The sequence below is a fragment of the Bombina bombina genome, chromosome 5 (assembly GCF_027579735.1).
Source record: "Bombina bombina isolate aBomBom1 chromosome 5, aBomBom1.pri, whole genome shotgun sequence".
NCBI classification, from domain to species: domain Eukaryota; kingdom Metazoa; phylum Chordata; class Amphibia; order Anura; family Bombinatoridae; genus Bombina; species Bombina bombina.
The window spans coordinates 1,156,970,903-1,156,985,622 of record NC_069503.1 but is presented as its reverse complement, the minus strand read 5'-3'; the positions used below and the strand labels follow the sequence as shown (position 1 = coordinate 1,156,985,622).

The following is a 14,720-nucleotide window of genomic DNA, read 5'->3' as shown; positions in this document are numbered from 1 at the left end:
TCAAACAAGTTTATTATCACAACAATAATAAAGTCTCTACTTTACTGGCCAGAAAACTGAGAAATAGGACAGCGCAAGCCAAAATCACCTCTATAAACACCCCTACTGGCTGTGTTACGTCTCCAGCTACTATAGGAGAGGCCTTTAGATATTTATATCACCAACTATATAATTTAGATTCCTCAGACTCTACAAAAACTCTTGACCCAGCCGATATACGCAGATACCTCGCTTCCCTAGACCTCCCTCAAATAGCCCATACGGATACAGTGGCTCTTATTTCTCCTGTTTCTCTTGAAGAAGTCACCTTAGCCGTCAGAGATCTTAAAACGGCGAAGTCGCCGGGACCAGATGGTTTCACGAGTCAATTTTATAAATCTTTTTCCCCTCAAATCTCTCCGATTCTTTGCAAGGTATTTAACGAGGTGTTCAACAAAGGAAATTTCCGAAAGGAGTTCCTTGAGTCCTCCATTACCACTATATTAAAAGCAGGTAAGGACCCCCAAGACTGTGGGAGCTACCGCCCAATCTCCTTGCTTAATATTGATACTAAACTTTACGCCAAGATATTAGCGAACCGGCTTGCCCAAATCACCGCCACTCTGATACACCCGGATCAAGTGGGCTTTATCCCTCGAAGAGAAGGTCCTGACGCCACTCGGCGCATTTTAGACATACTGCTGGAAAGCGCTAAGGGAGATGCCCCCACGTTAGCCCTGTCATTGGACGCTGAGAAAGCCTTTGACAGGGTGAGGTGGGAGTACTTATGGGAAACTCTACGTGCCTTTGGAATTCCCGAAAAATTCATCATCGCGATTCAGGCTTTATACTCTTGTCCATCGGCCAGGGTTAAGGGATTGGGTTTCCAATCCAATAGTTTTGATATTACCAACGGGACGAGACAGGGCTGCCCCCTCTCCCCGCTCCTGTTCACCTTTTCCATTGAGCCTCTAGCACAAGCCATAAGAATTGATCCGAATATCTCCGGCTTCCCTGCCAGCTCCCGCCAACACACCATTTCTTTATATGCGGACGATGTAACTCTCCTACTTACTGATCCACTTAGGTCGCTCCCAGCTGTTTTCAAACTCATCTCTAAGTTCGGAACCCTAAGCTACTATAAACTAAACCTAGCTAAAACACAAGCTCTATACCTTAACGTTCCACCTCAGGATCTCAGCATTCTACGCGAAAGATACAGGTTTCAGTGGTCCCCCCATTCTCTAAAATTACTAGGTATTCATCTCTCCTCCAATGTCTCTACAGTTATCCTTAAGAATTTTACAGAGAGACTTCCTGACTGGAAAAAGCTACTAGACTCATGGGATCTTCGTGATATCTCCTGGACTGGTAGAATTGCGGCCATTAAAATGTCTTATATTCCTAAACTCATTTACCTATTTCGCACAATCCCACTTAATCTCCCTCGCCCACTTCTAAATAAACTCCAGAGCCTTATCACCTACTATGTTTGGAAAGGCAAGAGACCTCGTACGTCGAGACAAACCCTTCAAAGACCCTGTGATAGAGGAGGCCTGGGCATGCCTAATATCATTCTCTACTACCAAGCTGCTCGCTTAGGCCATTTGATTGAATGGGGTTGTACTGATAGCTCGGCCCTATGGAGGGATATCGAACAGTCTCTACTCCCCCTGGGAGTGAGATTAATAGATCTTCCTTGGATTCCCTCCCATTACTGGGAAAATCTCCTTACCTCACACCCGGTCATCCTGGACACCCTCAAATTCTGGGATCAGACTAGACATTTGACTTCGATCGCTCCTCACCCTTCTCCTTACCAAACCATAGCTAGTGTTCTTTTTTGTTTACCTGATACCCATGTCCATTCCTGGTCCTCCTTTGGAGCTGACCGTATTATGGACCTCTATGATCATTCTAGTAGTATGTCTCATACGTCGATTTGTAATAAATTCCGGATCCCAGCTCAGTTACAATTTGAGGCCTTCCGACTCTCTTCCATAATCAGGTCATGGGGATTCCCTAGGGAACACATTAGAACTGTCACGAAATGGGAACAGCGATGGTCCTTATCTCACAAGACTAAAGGAACCTTGTCATTCCACTATGAGACACTACTAGACCCCTCCTCTCTACCAAAAGTCTCACAATTCATAGCTTGGGAAACTGAACTTAACTTCACAGCTGAGGCCGACTCCTGGTATAGAGAACTGAAATCCACTAGAAAGTTATTACATTGTACATCCCTTTGGGAACTCCATTACAAAATCTCAGTCCGTTGGCATCTAGTCCCAGCAACCCTTCACAGGATATTTTCTTCTCACTCTCCCGCCTGCTGGAGAGGCTGTGGTCAACTAGGAACCCAGGAACATATCTGGTGGTTCTGCCCCCGACTCACCTCTACATGGGTAACTAATCTACTACACTCCCTGGGCATAACTTTACAACTTAGTCCCCAAATTGCCTTGCTACACCTCAACTTCCCAGCACTCTCACCTACACATAAAGCCCTATCCATCTATCTCCTGATGGCCACTAAGTTAGAAATCGCTAAAGCATGGAAACAATTTACCCCTCCCAGCACCTCGCAGATTATAGCTACAGTCAACTACGTATCGAGAATGGAAGCTTACTCCCATTCAGCCCTAGATAAACTAGATTTTTACCACGCCACTTGGACTCCCTGGTGGGAAAAATTTTCCTTCTAATCCAGTTTGACATTAACTTCACCCTAGCCGCCTCCTTTTGAGGCAACTTTCCACTAATGCAACATTTAACTAATTTTCTCCCACTATATACTCCTATTCAGCACCTTCCTCTCTTCCTACTTATCTATTCATACATTTCTTTATTTATCTTCTTTTAGTGCCTCCTCTCTTTTGCGTTTCTGTTCCTTCACTCATTACCCTACTGTACTATCTGAGACTACCCTATGAGAGCATATATCCCCACTTACCTTTACTGTTATTGTAATGATCTTTATTAATATAAAAACGAGGAAAAAGTTAACTGAAATGCCATGCTACATTGGAATAGGGTTTACAATGATACTCTTGACTCCGCATGTGTTGTTATCACTATTACCCTTTGTCTGTATTCTTGAAAATGTCACATCTGTATGGTATCTTTGTATTTTGTGGGTTTTTTTTCCTCAAATAAAAATTTATTAAAAAAAAAAATTATGAAGTGTAAACTTAAAGGGACACTGAGCCCAGATTTTTTCTTTTGTGATTCAGTTGGAGCATGCAATTTTGGGCAACTTTGTAGTTTACTCCTGTTGTCATTTTTTCTTCTTCTCTTGCTGTCTTTATTTGAAAAAGAAGGCATCTAAGCTAAGGAGCCAGCAAATGTATGGTTCAGCACCATGGACAGCATTTGTTTATTGGTGCTGTCCAATCAGCAAGGACAACCTAGCTTGTTCACCAAAATGGACTGGCATCTAAACTTTCATTCTTGCTTTTCAAGTGAACATGGCAAGGGAGTGAGGAGGATTTGATGATAGGAGTGGATGGTGGGGTTGCTTAGGGTTGCGTGCTCTGTCTGAGTCACGGAATAGGAGGATTTGGGTTCAGTGTCCCTTTAACAAAGCTTATATTATTTAAGTTTTAGATTAGGCTGTATTTGCTTTTTGTGTATCCAGAAAAATATAATTTATGTTTACCTGATAAATTCATTTCTCCTGTAGTGTAGTCAGTCCACGGGTCATCCATTACTTATGGGATTATATCTCCTCCCCAACAGGAAGTGCAAGAGGATCACCCAAGCAGAGCTGCTATATAGCTCCTCCCCTCTACGTCATACCCAGTCATTCGACCGAAACCAAACGAGAAAGGAGAAAACTATAGGGTGCAGTGGTGACTGGAGTTTAATTTAAAATTTAGACCTGCCATAAAAAACAGGGCGGGCCGTGGACTGACTACACTACAGGAGAAATGAATTTATCAGGTAAACATAAATTATATTTTCTCCTGTTAAGTGTAGTCAATCCACAGGTCATCCATTACTTATGGGATACCAATACCAAAGCTAAAAGTACACGGATGACGGGAGGGACAGGCAGGATCTTTACACGGAAGGAACCACTGCCTGTAGAACCTTTCTCCCAAAAACAGCCTCCGAAGAAGCAAAAGTGTCAAATTTGTAAAATTTTGAAAAAGTGTGAAGTGAAGACCAAGTTGCAGCCTTGCAAATCTGTTCAACAGAGGCCTCATTCTTAAAGGCCCAAGTGGAAGCCACAGCTCTAGTAGAATGAGCCGTAATCCTTTCAGGAGGCTGCTGTCCAGCAGTCTCATAGGCTAAACGTATTATGCTACGAAGCCAAAAAGAGAGAGAGGTAGCCGAAGCTTTTTGACCTCTCCTCTGTCCAGAATAAACGACAAACAGGGAAGAAGTTTGACGAAAATCTTTAGTTGCCTGCAAATAAAATTTCAGGGCACGGACGACGTCCAGATTGTGCAGAAGTCGTTCCTTCTTTGAAGAAGGGTTAGGGCACAATTATGGAACAACAATCTCTTGATTGATATTCTTGTTAGTGACTACCTTAGGTAAGAACCCAGGTTTAGTACGCAGAACTACCTTGTCTGAATGAAAAATCAGATAAGGAGAATCACAATGTAAGGCCGATAACTCAGAGACTCTTCGAGCCGAGGAAATAGCCATTAAAAACAGAACTTTCCAAGATAACAGCTTGATATCAATGGAATGAAGGGGTTCAAACGGAACACCTTGCAGAACGTTAAGAACTAAGTTTAAGCTCCACGGCGGAGCAACAGTCTTAAACACAGGCTTAATCCTAGCCAAGGCCTGACAAAAAGCCTGAACGTCTGGAACTTCTGCCAGACGTTTGTGTAAAAGGATAGACAGAGCTGAGATCTGTCCCTTTAACGAACTAGCAGATAAACCCTTTTCTAAACCTTCTTGTAGAAAAGACAATATCCTAGGAATCCTAACCTTACTCCATGAGTAACTCTTGGATTCGCACCAGTATAAGTATTTACGCCATATTTTATGGTAAATTTTCCTGGTAACAGGTTTCCTAGCCTGTATTAAGGTATCAATCACTGACTCCGAGAATCCCCGCTTTGATAGAATCAAGCGTTCAATCTCCATGCAGTCAGCCTCAGAGAAATTAGATTTGGATGTTTGAAAGGACCCTGAATCAGAAGGTCCTGTCTCAGAGGCAGAGACCATGGTGGACAGGACGACATGTCCCCTAGATCTGCATACCAGGTCCTGCGTGGCCACGCAGGCGCTATTAGAATCATCGATGCTCTCTCCTGTTTGATCCTGGCAATCAATCGAGGAAGCATCGGGAAGGGTGGAAACACATAAGCCATGTTGAAGACCCAAGGTGCTGTCAGAGCATCTATCAGTACCGCTCCCGGGTCCCTGGACCTGGATCCGTAACAAGGAAGCTTGGCGTTCTGGCGAGACGCCATGAGATCCAGATCTGGTTTGCCCCAATAATGAAGCAGTTGGGCAAACACCTCCGGATGAAGTTCCCACTCCCCCGGATGAAAAGTCTGGCGACTTAGAAAATCCGCCTCCCAGTTCTCCACGCCTGGGATGTGGATCGCTGACAGGTGGCAAGAGTGAGACTCTGCCCAGCGAATTATCTTTGAGACTTCCATCATCGCTAGGGAACTCCTTGTTCCTCCCTGATGGTTGATGTAAGCCACAGTCGTGATGTTGTCCGACTGAAACCTGATGAACCTCAGAGTTGCTAACTGAGGCCAAGCCAGAAGAGCATTGAAAATTGCTCTTAACTCCAGATTGTTTATTGGAAGGAGTCTCTCCTCCTGAGTCCATGATCCCTGAGCCTTCAGGGAATTCCAGACTGCGCCAGAACCTAGAAGGCTGGCGTCTGTTGTTACAATCGTCCAATCTGGCCTGCGGAAGGGCATCCCCTTGGACAGATGTGGCCGAGAAAGCCACCATAGAAGAGAATCTCTGGTCTCTTGATCCAGATTTAGCAGAGGGGACAAATCTGAGTAATCCCCATTCCACTGACTTAGCATGCACAATTGCAGCGGTCTGAGATGCAGGCGCGCAAATGGTACTATGTCCATTGCCGCTACCATTAAGCCGATTACCTCCATGCACTGAGCCACTGACGGGTGTTGAATGGAATGAAGGACACGGCAAGCATTTAGAAGTTTTGATAACCTGTCCTCCGTCAGGTAAATTTTCATTTCTACAGAATCTATAAGAGTCCCTAGAAAGGGAACTCTTGTGAGTGGCAATAGAGAACTCTTTTCTACGTTCACCTTCCACCCATGCGACCTTAGAAATGCCAGAACTAACTCTGTATGAGACTTGGCAGTTTGGAAACTTGACGCTTGTATCAGAATGTCGTCTAGGTACGGAGCTACCGCTATGCCTCGCGGTCTTAGTACCGCCAGAAGAGAGCCCAGAACCTTTGTAAAGATTCTTGGAGCCGTAGCTAACCCGAAGGGAAGAGCTACAAACTGGTAATGCCTGTTTAGGAAGGCAAACCTTAGATACCGTTAATGATCCTTGTGAATCGGTATGTGAAGGTAGGCATCCTTTAGATCCACTGTGGTCATGTACTGACCCTCTTGGATCATAGGTAAGATGGTCCGAATAGTTTCCATTTTGAACGATGGAACTCTTAGGAATTTGTTTAGGATCTTTAAGTCCAAGATTGGTCTGAAGGTTCCCTCTTTTTTGGGAACCACAAACAGATTTGAATAAAACCCTTGTCCGTGTTCCGACCGCGGAACTGGGTGGATCACTCCCATTAGTAAGAGATCTTGTACACAGCGTAGAAACGCCTCTTTCTTTATCTGGTTTGCTGATAACCTTGAAAGATGAAATCTCCCTTGTGGAGGAGAAGCTTTGAAGTCCAGAAGATATCCCTGAGATATGATCTCCAATGCCCAGGGATCCTGGACATCTCTTGCCCAAGCCTGGGCGAAGAGAGAAAGTCTGCCCCCCACTAGATCCGTTTCCGGATCGGGGGCCCTCACTTCATGCTGTCTTAGGGGCAGCAGCAGGTTTTCTGGCCTGCTTGCCCTTGTTCCAGGACTGGTTAGGTTTCCAGCCCTGTCTGTAGCGAGCAACAGTTCCTTCCTGTCTTGGAGCGGAGGAAGTTGATGCTGCTCCTGCCTTGAAGTTACGAAAGGCACGAAAATTAGACTGTTTAGCCCTTGGTTTGGCCCTGTCTTGAGGCAGGGCATGGCCCTTACCTCCAGTAACGTCAGCGATAATTTCTTTCAAACCGGGCCCGAATAATGTCTGCCCTTTGAAAGGGATGTTAAGCAATTTAGATTTAGAAGTCACATCAGCTGACCAGGATTTAAGCCACAGCGCTCTACGCGCTTGAATGGCGAATCCGGAGTTCTTAGCCGTAAGTTTAGTTAAGTGTACTACGGCATCAGAAATAAATGAATTAGCTAGCTTAAGGACTTTAAGCTCGTTTATAATCTCATCCAATGGAGCTGTGCTAAGGGTCTCTTCCAGAGACTCAAACCAGAATGCCGCAGCCGTGACAAGCGCAATGCATACAAGGGGTTGTAATATAAAACCTTGCTGAACAAACATTTTCTTAAGGTAACCCTCTAACTTTTTATCCATTGGATCTGAAAAAGCACAGCTATCCTCCACCGGGATAGTGGTGCGCTTAGCCAGAGTAGAAACTGCTCCCTCCACCTTAGGGACCGTCTGCCATAAGTCCCGTGTGGTGGCGTCTATTGGAAACATTTTTCTAAATATAGAAGGGGGAGAAAAAGGCACACCGGGTCTATCCCACTCCTTGTTAACAATTTCTGTAAGCCTTTTAGGTATAGGAAAAACGTCAGTACACGCCGGTACCGCAAAATATTTATCCAGCCTACATACTTTCTCTGGAATTGCAACCGTGTTACAATCATTCAGAGCCGCTAATACCTCCCCTAGTAATACACGGAGGTTCTCAAGCTTAAATTTAAAATTTGAAATGTCTGAGTCCAGTTTACTTGGATCAGATCCGTCACCCACAGAATGAAGCTCTCCGTCCTCATGTTCTGCAAATTGTGACGCAGTATCAGACATGGCTCTATTATTATCAGCACACTCTGTTCTTACCCCAGAGTGATCGCGTTTACCCCTAAATTCTGGCAATTTAGATAGTACTTCAGTCATAACATTAGCCATGTCTTGCAAAGTGATTTGTATGGGCCGCCCTGATGTACTTGGCGCCACAATATCACGCACCTCCTGAGCGGGAGGCGAAGGTACTGACACGTGAGGAGAGTTAGTCGGCATAACTTCCCCCTCGTTGTCTGGTGATAATTTCTTTACATGTACAGATTGGCTTTTATTTAAAGTAGCATCAATGCAATTAGTACACAAATTTCTATTGGGCTCCACATTGGCCTTTAAACATAGAGAACAAAGAGATTCATCTGTGTCAGACATGTTTAAACAGACTAGCAATGAGACTAGCAAGCTTGGAAATACTTTTCTAAATAAATTTACAAGCAATATAAAAAACGCTACTGTGCCTTTAAGAATCACAAAAAACTGTCACAGTTGAAATAACAATGAACCAAAATAGTTATAGCAACCAATTTTTCACAGTAAATGTATTAAGTTAGCAAAGGATTGCACCAGCAAATGGATGATTAACCCCTTAATACTCAAAAAACGGATAACAATTTAATAATTAACGTTTTTATCACAGTCAAAACACACTGTCACAGGTCTGCTGTGAGTGATTACCTCCCTCAAAATTAGTTTTGGAGACCCCTGAGCTCTGTAGAGACGTCGTGGATCATGGAGGAAGAAATAGGAAGACTGTGACTAAATTTTTACTGCGCAATAAAGCGCTAAAATAGGCCCCTCCCACTCATATTACAACAGTGGGGAAGCTCAGTAAACTGTTTTTATGCAGAAAAAAACGACAGCCATGTGGTAAAAATCATGCCCATAAAGTTTTATCACCAAGTACCTCAGAAAAAACGATTAACATGCCAGTAAACGTTTTAAAAATGAAAATTATGAAGTGTTATTAATAAGCCTGCTGCTAGTCGCTTTCACTGCAGTGCAGGCTCAAATATTACTTTAATATAGACAGTATTTTCTTAGTGAAATTCCATTCTCCAGAAATACCTCAGAGTATACATACATACATATCAGCCTGATACCAGTCGCTACTACTGCATTTAAGGCTGCACTTACATTACATCGGTATTAGCAGTATTTTCTCAGTCAATTCCATTCCTTAGAAAATAATATACTGCACATACCTCCTTGCAGGTGGGCCCTGCCTGCTATCCCCTGTTCTGAAGTTACCTCACTCCTCAGAATGGCCGAGAACAGCAAGTGGATCTTAGTTACGACCGCTAAGATCATAGACAAAACTCAGGTAGATTCTTCTTCTAATGCTGCCTGAGAAGAAACAACACACTCCGGTGCCGTTTAAAATAAGAAACTTTTGATTGAAGAAATAAAAACTAAGTTTAACACACCACAGTCCTCTCACACGTCCTATCTATTAGTTAGGTGCAAGAGAATGACTGGGTATGATGTAGAGGGGAGGAGCTATATAGCAGCTCTGCTTGGGTGATCCTCTTGCACTTCCTGTTGGGGAGGAGATATAATCCCATAAGTAATAGATGACCCGTGGACTGACTACACTTAACAGGAGAAATATAAGTAACATTCATAAGCAAAAAAAAAAACATAACAAAAAAAAACTGCAAAACAGTGATAAAAAGTAGTAAACTCTATGAAATTTTTACAGTGTGTATAAGGGACTAAAGCAGCATTGCACCCACTTGCAAATGGATGATTAACCCCTCAGGCCCAAAAACGAATTAGAAAAACATTAAAACTGCTAACAAACAGTCAAACACACTGCCACAGCTCTGCTGTGGCTCCTACCTGCCCTTAAAAACTATTTTTGCAGGAACAAAACCCTCTATAGAGGTCCTATAAGCCAGAGGACTCCTTCAGGGAAGCTGGATGTCTCAGACTGAAAATCAACTGCACATTTAGAGCTTGAAAATAGGCCCCTCCCTACCATGCACTCAAAGTCAGAGGGCCTTAAAAAAGTACTCCTAGGAGTAATCTAACAAGCCATGTGGAAAACTAGGCCCCAAATAAAGATTTAGCACCCTCAGAGAAAAAACATTTTTATTCTTATAAATCATTCAAACGTTTTTTTACACTAAGTAATATAAGTATTAACATGAATATTATCCTTTTTTGAAAGCATGATCCCAGTTGTTGTTAAATCACTGTATCAGGCTTACCTTAAACATACCAGGCAACTGTCAGCATTTTCTAGACCTTATCTCTCTAGAAAAAAATATACTGAACATACCTCAAAGCAGGCAATCTGCAGACCGTCCCCCCAACTGAAGTTTTCTTTCCATACTCTTCAGTTATGTGTGAGAACAGCAATGGACCTTAGTTACAAACCGCTAAGATCATCAAAACCTCCAGGCAGAATTCTTCTTCCAATTTCTGCATGAGAGTAAAAACAGTACAACGCCGGTACCGTTTAAAAATAACAAACTTTTGATTGAAGGTAAAAACTACACTAAGTCACCACATCTCTCTTGATACTTCCTTTCTTGTTGAGAGCTGCAAGAGAATGAGTGGGGGTGGCAGTTAGGGGAGGAGCTATATAGACAGCTCTGCTGTGGGTGTCCTCTTGCAGCTTCCTGTTGGGAAGGAGAATATCCCACAAGTAATGGATGAACCCGTGGACTGGATACACCTTTACAAGAGAAATAAGAATTATTTCTAATGTGCACACATCACTGCCCTTACCAATCAACTTAGAATAGGCGTGTCAACAGCTTATGCCAACGTATCAAAACAATAATAGCCACCAGTCTTAATCGTAGTACAATATATAGAGCAGTGTGTACAGCCCAGATGTACATGATCTAGAGCCGTAGACAAACATGCTGAAACTGATCGATAGATATAAGTAGAGCAGGAAACCTGCCTCCTAAGTGTAACCCAACCGTGACAATATAAGAAAACGGCGTGAAATAATATTGCCAGATCATCCAGATAATCTCCATAATAAAGATGCAAATCCCTGCTCTAGCCATTAAGTTCATGTGATGGGCACTGCAAAGTGAAGCAAAGAACAAAAATCACATGATAGAAAGAAGGAAACAATCCTCAAACCTTGCATCATCGTAGTAAATATCAAGAATAGGCATAACAATTCAAAATAAAGAAGCTGTGCCCACACAGCTCTCACAGTGTGCAGCATTCTTAAAGAACCATCAACACACAACACTCAGAAAGAGTGATGGTGTATGTCACTCAGGTATAGTATCCATCACATCTAGTAGAAACAAAGCAAAATGTCAATGGGGCTGCCCAACACACCCTGTGTAGGCGAATAACTCTAGAGGTAAGTACCCAACCAGAAACATCACAGCATAGACGAGTATCCCAAGTTACACATATCAGAACACAAGCCAATTACCCAAGACCCATCAGGGAAGGAAGGATCTCCCAAGTTAAACAGGAAAAACAAACAGAACACATCGACTATCATAGGGAGTACACCCCCCATAGGTATTCAGCTGATCAGAGACGGAATGTGGATAGCACCAATACAGCCATTTGTACTGTGAGTGCGATGTATTAGTGTATAAAGGCGAAAGACACATAGTGTGAATAAAAACAGTTATATATGCAAACACCACAACAGGCTCACTAAAAGTGTATCAATTTGTTACTATGCTACAGAGGGTAGCGGGCTAGCGGCCCTGATGTATAGGCCGAAGGGACCGCAAGGGCCATATATGCCCTATCTAAGTTTTAGAGGGGCCACCATAACAGCATTCTAAAGCTCTTGCAGGAACAGATGAAGAGAAATAGTGAGGGACATACACTAATCATTACTACAGGAATGGAATTGGGTACGCTCAATATAATGTGGTATAAACTATACCAAAAGAGCAATTGTAATCCTTAGGGGCCACCCCCATCATCAAGACCTTGATACCAGAGGCAGAACTTTTTTTTATTTTCTGCGATGAGTTTTTTTTAGCGAAAATTTTTCTGCAGTGTCTCACTGCACACACACACATATACACAAACACAATAGCGGGAAGACGACTCCGACCCATCGTGGGCATACCAGCACTTCATCCCGCGGCACTCCGAATGAATGTGCCGTGTATGGGGGAAAGTATACCACTCCGCCCATCATGGACGTCACCTAACAGCAACTCCCAGTCGCCATTATTGACACCGGGAGAAAATAACAAACCATAAGCCGAGTATCCGCACAGAAGTCTTAACACCAGTGCGAGAAAATAAAAAAACACACGGCAGTCTTTGTAAACATTGGGCCACGTACAATATATGAAACAGCCGTACTGAACTTGACTGTAATGGTTGCTTTGTCAAGGAGTCCCTACAAGCATGGCCCATAACAATCTCACGCACAACACATCACCAGTTATATGAAACAAAAGGGTAGCATCACAGTATGGGAGGCGCACTGAGAATTATGTCCCACAAGTTCCCATTGCTTTAAAGCCACCAAATGCTTCTCTTTTGTTACTGAAGAGATTGATCTGGTCTAGGCTACACCCTAGCACAAAGTAGCACTCAGTGGCACCACTTTAAAAATAATAAACACTTGATTGAAGAATCTAAAAACTAACACCTCATTTTACCTCTTCCTATCACTAACACAGGCAAAGAGAATGACTGGAGTGGGAGGGAAGGGAGGAGCTATATAACAGCTCTGCTGTGGTGCTCTTTGCCTCCTCCTGCTGACCAGGAGGCGATATCCCATAAGTAAGGATGAAATCCGAGGACACATCGTATCTTGTAAAAGAAATATGTATATATAATGATTTATCAATGTATATCTAATGATATCTAATGACTTATATGTAAATCTAATTATATATAATGATCTATCTATGCAAATTTAATAATATATAATGATCAATCTATGCAAATCTAATGAAATCTAATGATATCTAATGATATATCTATGCAAATCTAATGATATATCTATGCAAATCTAATGATATATCTATGCAAATCTAATGATATACAGTATCTATGCAATTCTATTGATATATTACCAAATCAGTAATGATTTGATATAACTGTAAAAAATAATCTGAAAACGTATTATTCTACAAAGGAAAACCATGATTCAAATCGGTCTTACTGACTAGTGATTTAAATCAAATCCACTCTGCATTTAATTTAATATTGCAGTGTGGTGATGCTTTTCCTTTAAGCATTTGAAATAACCTTAGTGCTTTAGCAGTACTGGTCAGTGTGCTCACAGGGATTTACTTCTGAGTTTGATGCTTAGTCCATGTCATTAGCAAAGTGTCCATATCAGATATGGGTCCTTTGTAGTTTTTAGTGGAGCTGATCCTTTAACAGCTTTGATAATTTTATCCTTATTATTAAGGATCATTGTCACTGTGGAGTGACTCATGAGCTATAGAATTCACCTTCATACTGTTTAATGACCTTTTTTACTTCCAGGTCTATACTCTCTCTCGTCTATACTCTCTCTCTCGTCTATACTCTCTCTCTCGTCTATACCCTTTCTTTGCCCCTTGCTACTGCTATCAGAAGAAGTTATTTCATTTAGAACTGCTACTATACTTTCCTGCGGATTAAAAGTGTTAAAGTACTACGTCCTGTTGTGCGATCAAGATTTCTGATCTCCATCTGTTCTCTATAGTGCGCGGATAGATTTGCGGTTGGTCGTTGACCGAATAGTTTTTATGCAAAGTATACCTGTACATACATACATCTCAGATAAAGTCATTTAATGGAATTTCAGGTCTAATAATGCAAAAACATCATACACAAAAAATAAAGAACTTAACAGAAAAGCTGGCACAAGGCATCACTGACTCAAAAGGTTAAATATAAACCACAAAGCTGTCATAAGGCATTGTGCTCACTTACCATTGGCCAAGGACAGGTTGGCTAAGGTCTGCATGGTAAAGAAGTGTGGCAGGATTCCCGGCTGAAATTTGCAGAGTATCTCCTCCATTACAGAGTTAATAAAATGGCGTCCAACAGCGACAAGGACATTACTTGCTGCCTGCTGCCACTCAAAGATAATATCCTAGGAAGCAAAGAAAAAGCCAACAAGGAAACTTACACATACAATAAGGTGCATTTCATATAGACACGCATTACACAAACTCAGCTGCACTACACGTTCCTGTACACTGTGTCACACGCTCCTGTACACTGTGTCACACGCTCATGTACAGTACATTACACAAACTCAGCTGCACTACACGTTCCTGTACACTGTGTCACACGCTCCTGTACACTGTGTCACACGCTCATGTACACTGTGTCACACGCTCATGTACAGTACATTACACAAACTCAGCTGCACTACACGTTCCTGTACACTGTGTCACACGCTCATGTACAGTACACACACACACACAGGTAAGGAAGGCTGTGTTACATGCTCAGTTACATCACACGCTCATGTACAGTACACACACACACACACACAGGTAAGGAAGGCTGTGTTACATGCTCAGTTACATCACACGCTAATGTACAGTACACACAGGTAAGGAAGGCTGTGTTACATGCTCAGTTACATTACACGCTCATGTACAGTACACACACACACACAGAGGTAAGGAAGGCCGTGTTACATGCTCAGTTACATTACACGCTCATGTACAGTACACACACACACAGGTAAGGAAGGCCGTGTTACATGCTCAGTTACATTACACGCTCATGTA

General features: G+C 42.5%; 1 protein-coding gene across 1 annotated transcript in view; it reads right to left on the bottom strand.

Annotated features, from left to right (window-relative positions):
* Positions 1-14,720, bottom strand: part of MROH1 (maestro heat like repeat family member 1) — a 1,587,326-nt gene that overhangs the window by 1,470,930 nt on the left and 101,676 nt on the right. The window contains exon 3 of the mRNA XM_053715983.1: positions 13,909-14,071. Coding sequence (XP_053571958.1) covers positions 13,909-14,071 — 163 coding nt within the window. The remainder of the gene's footprint in view (positions 1-13,908; positions 14,072-14,720) is intronic.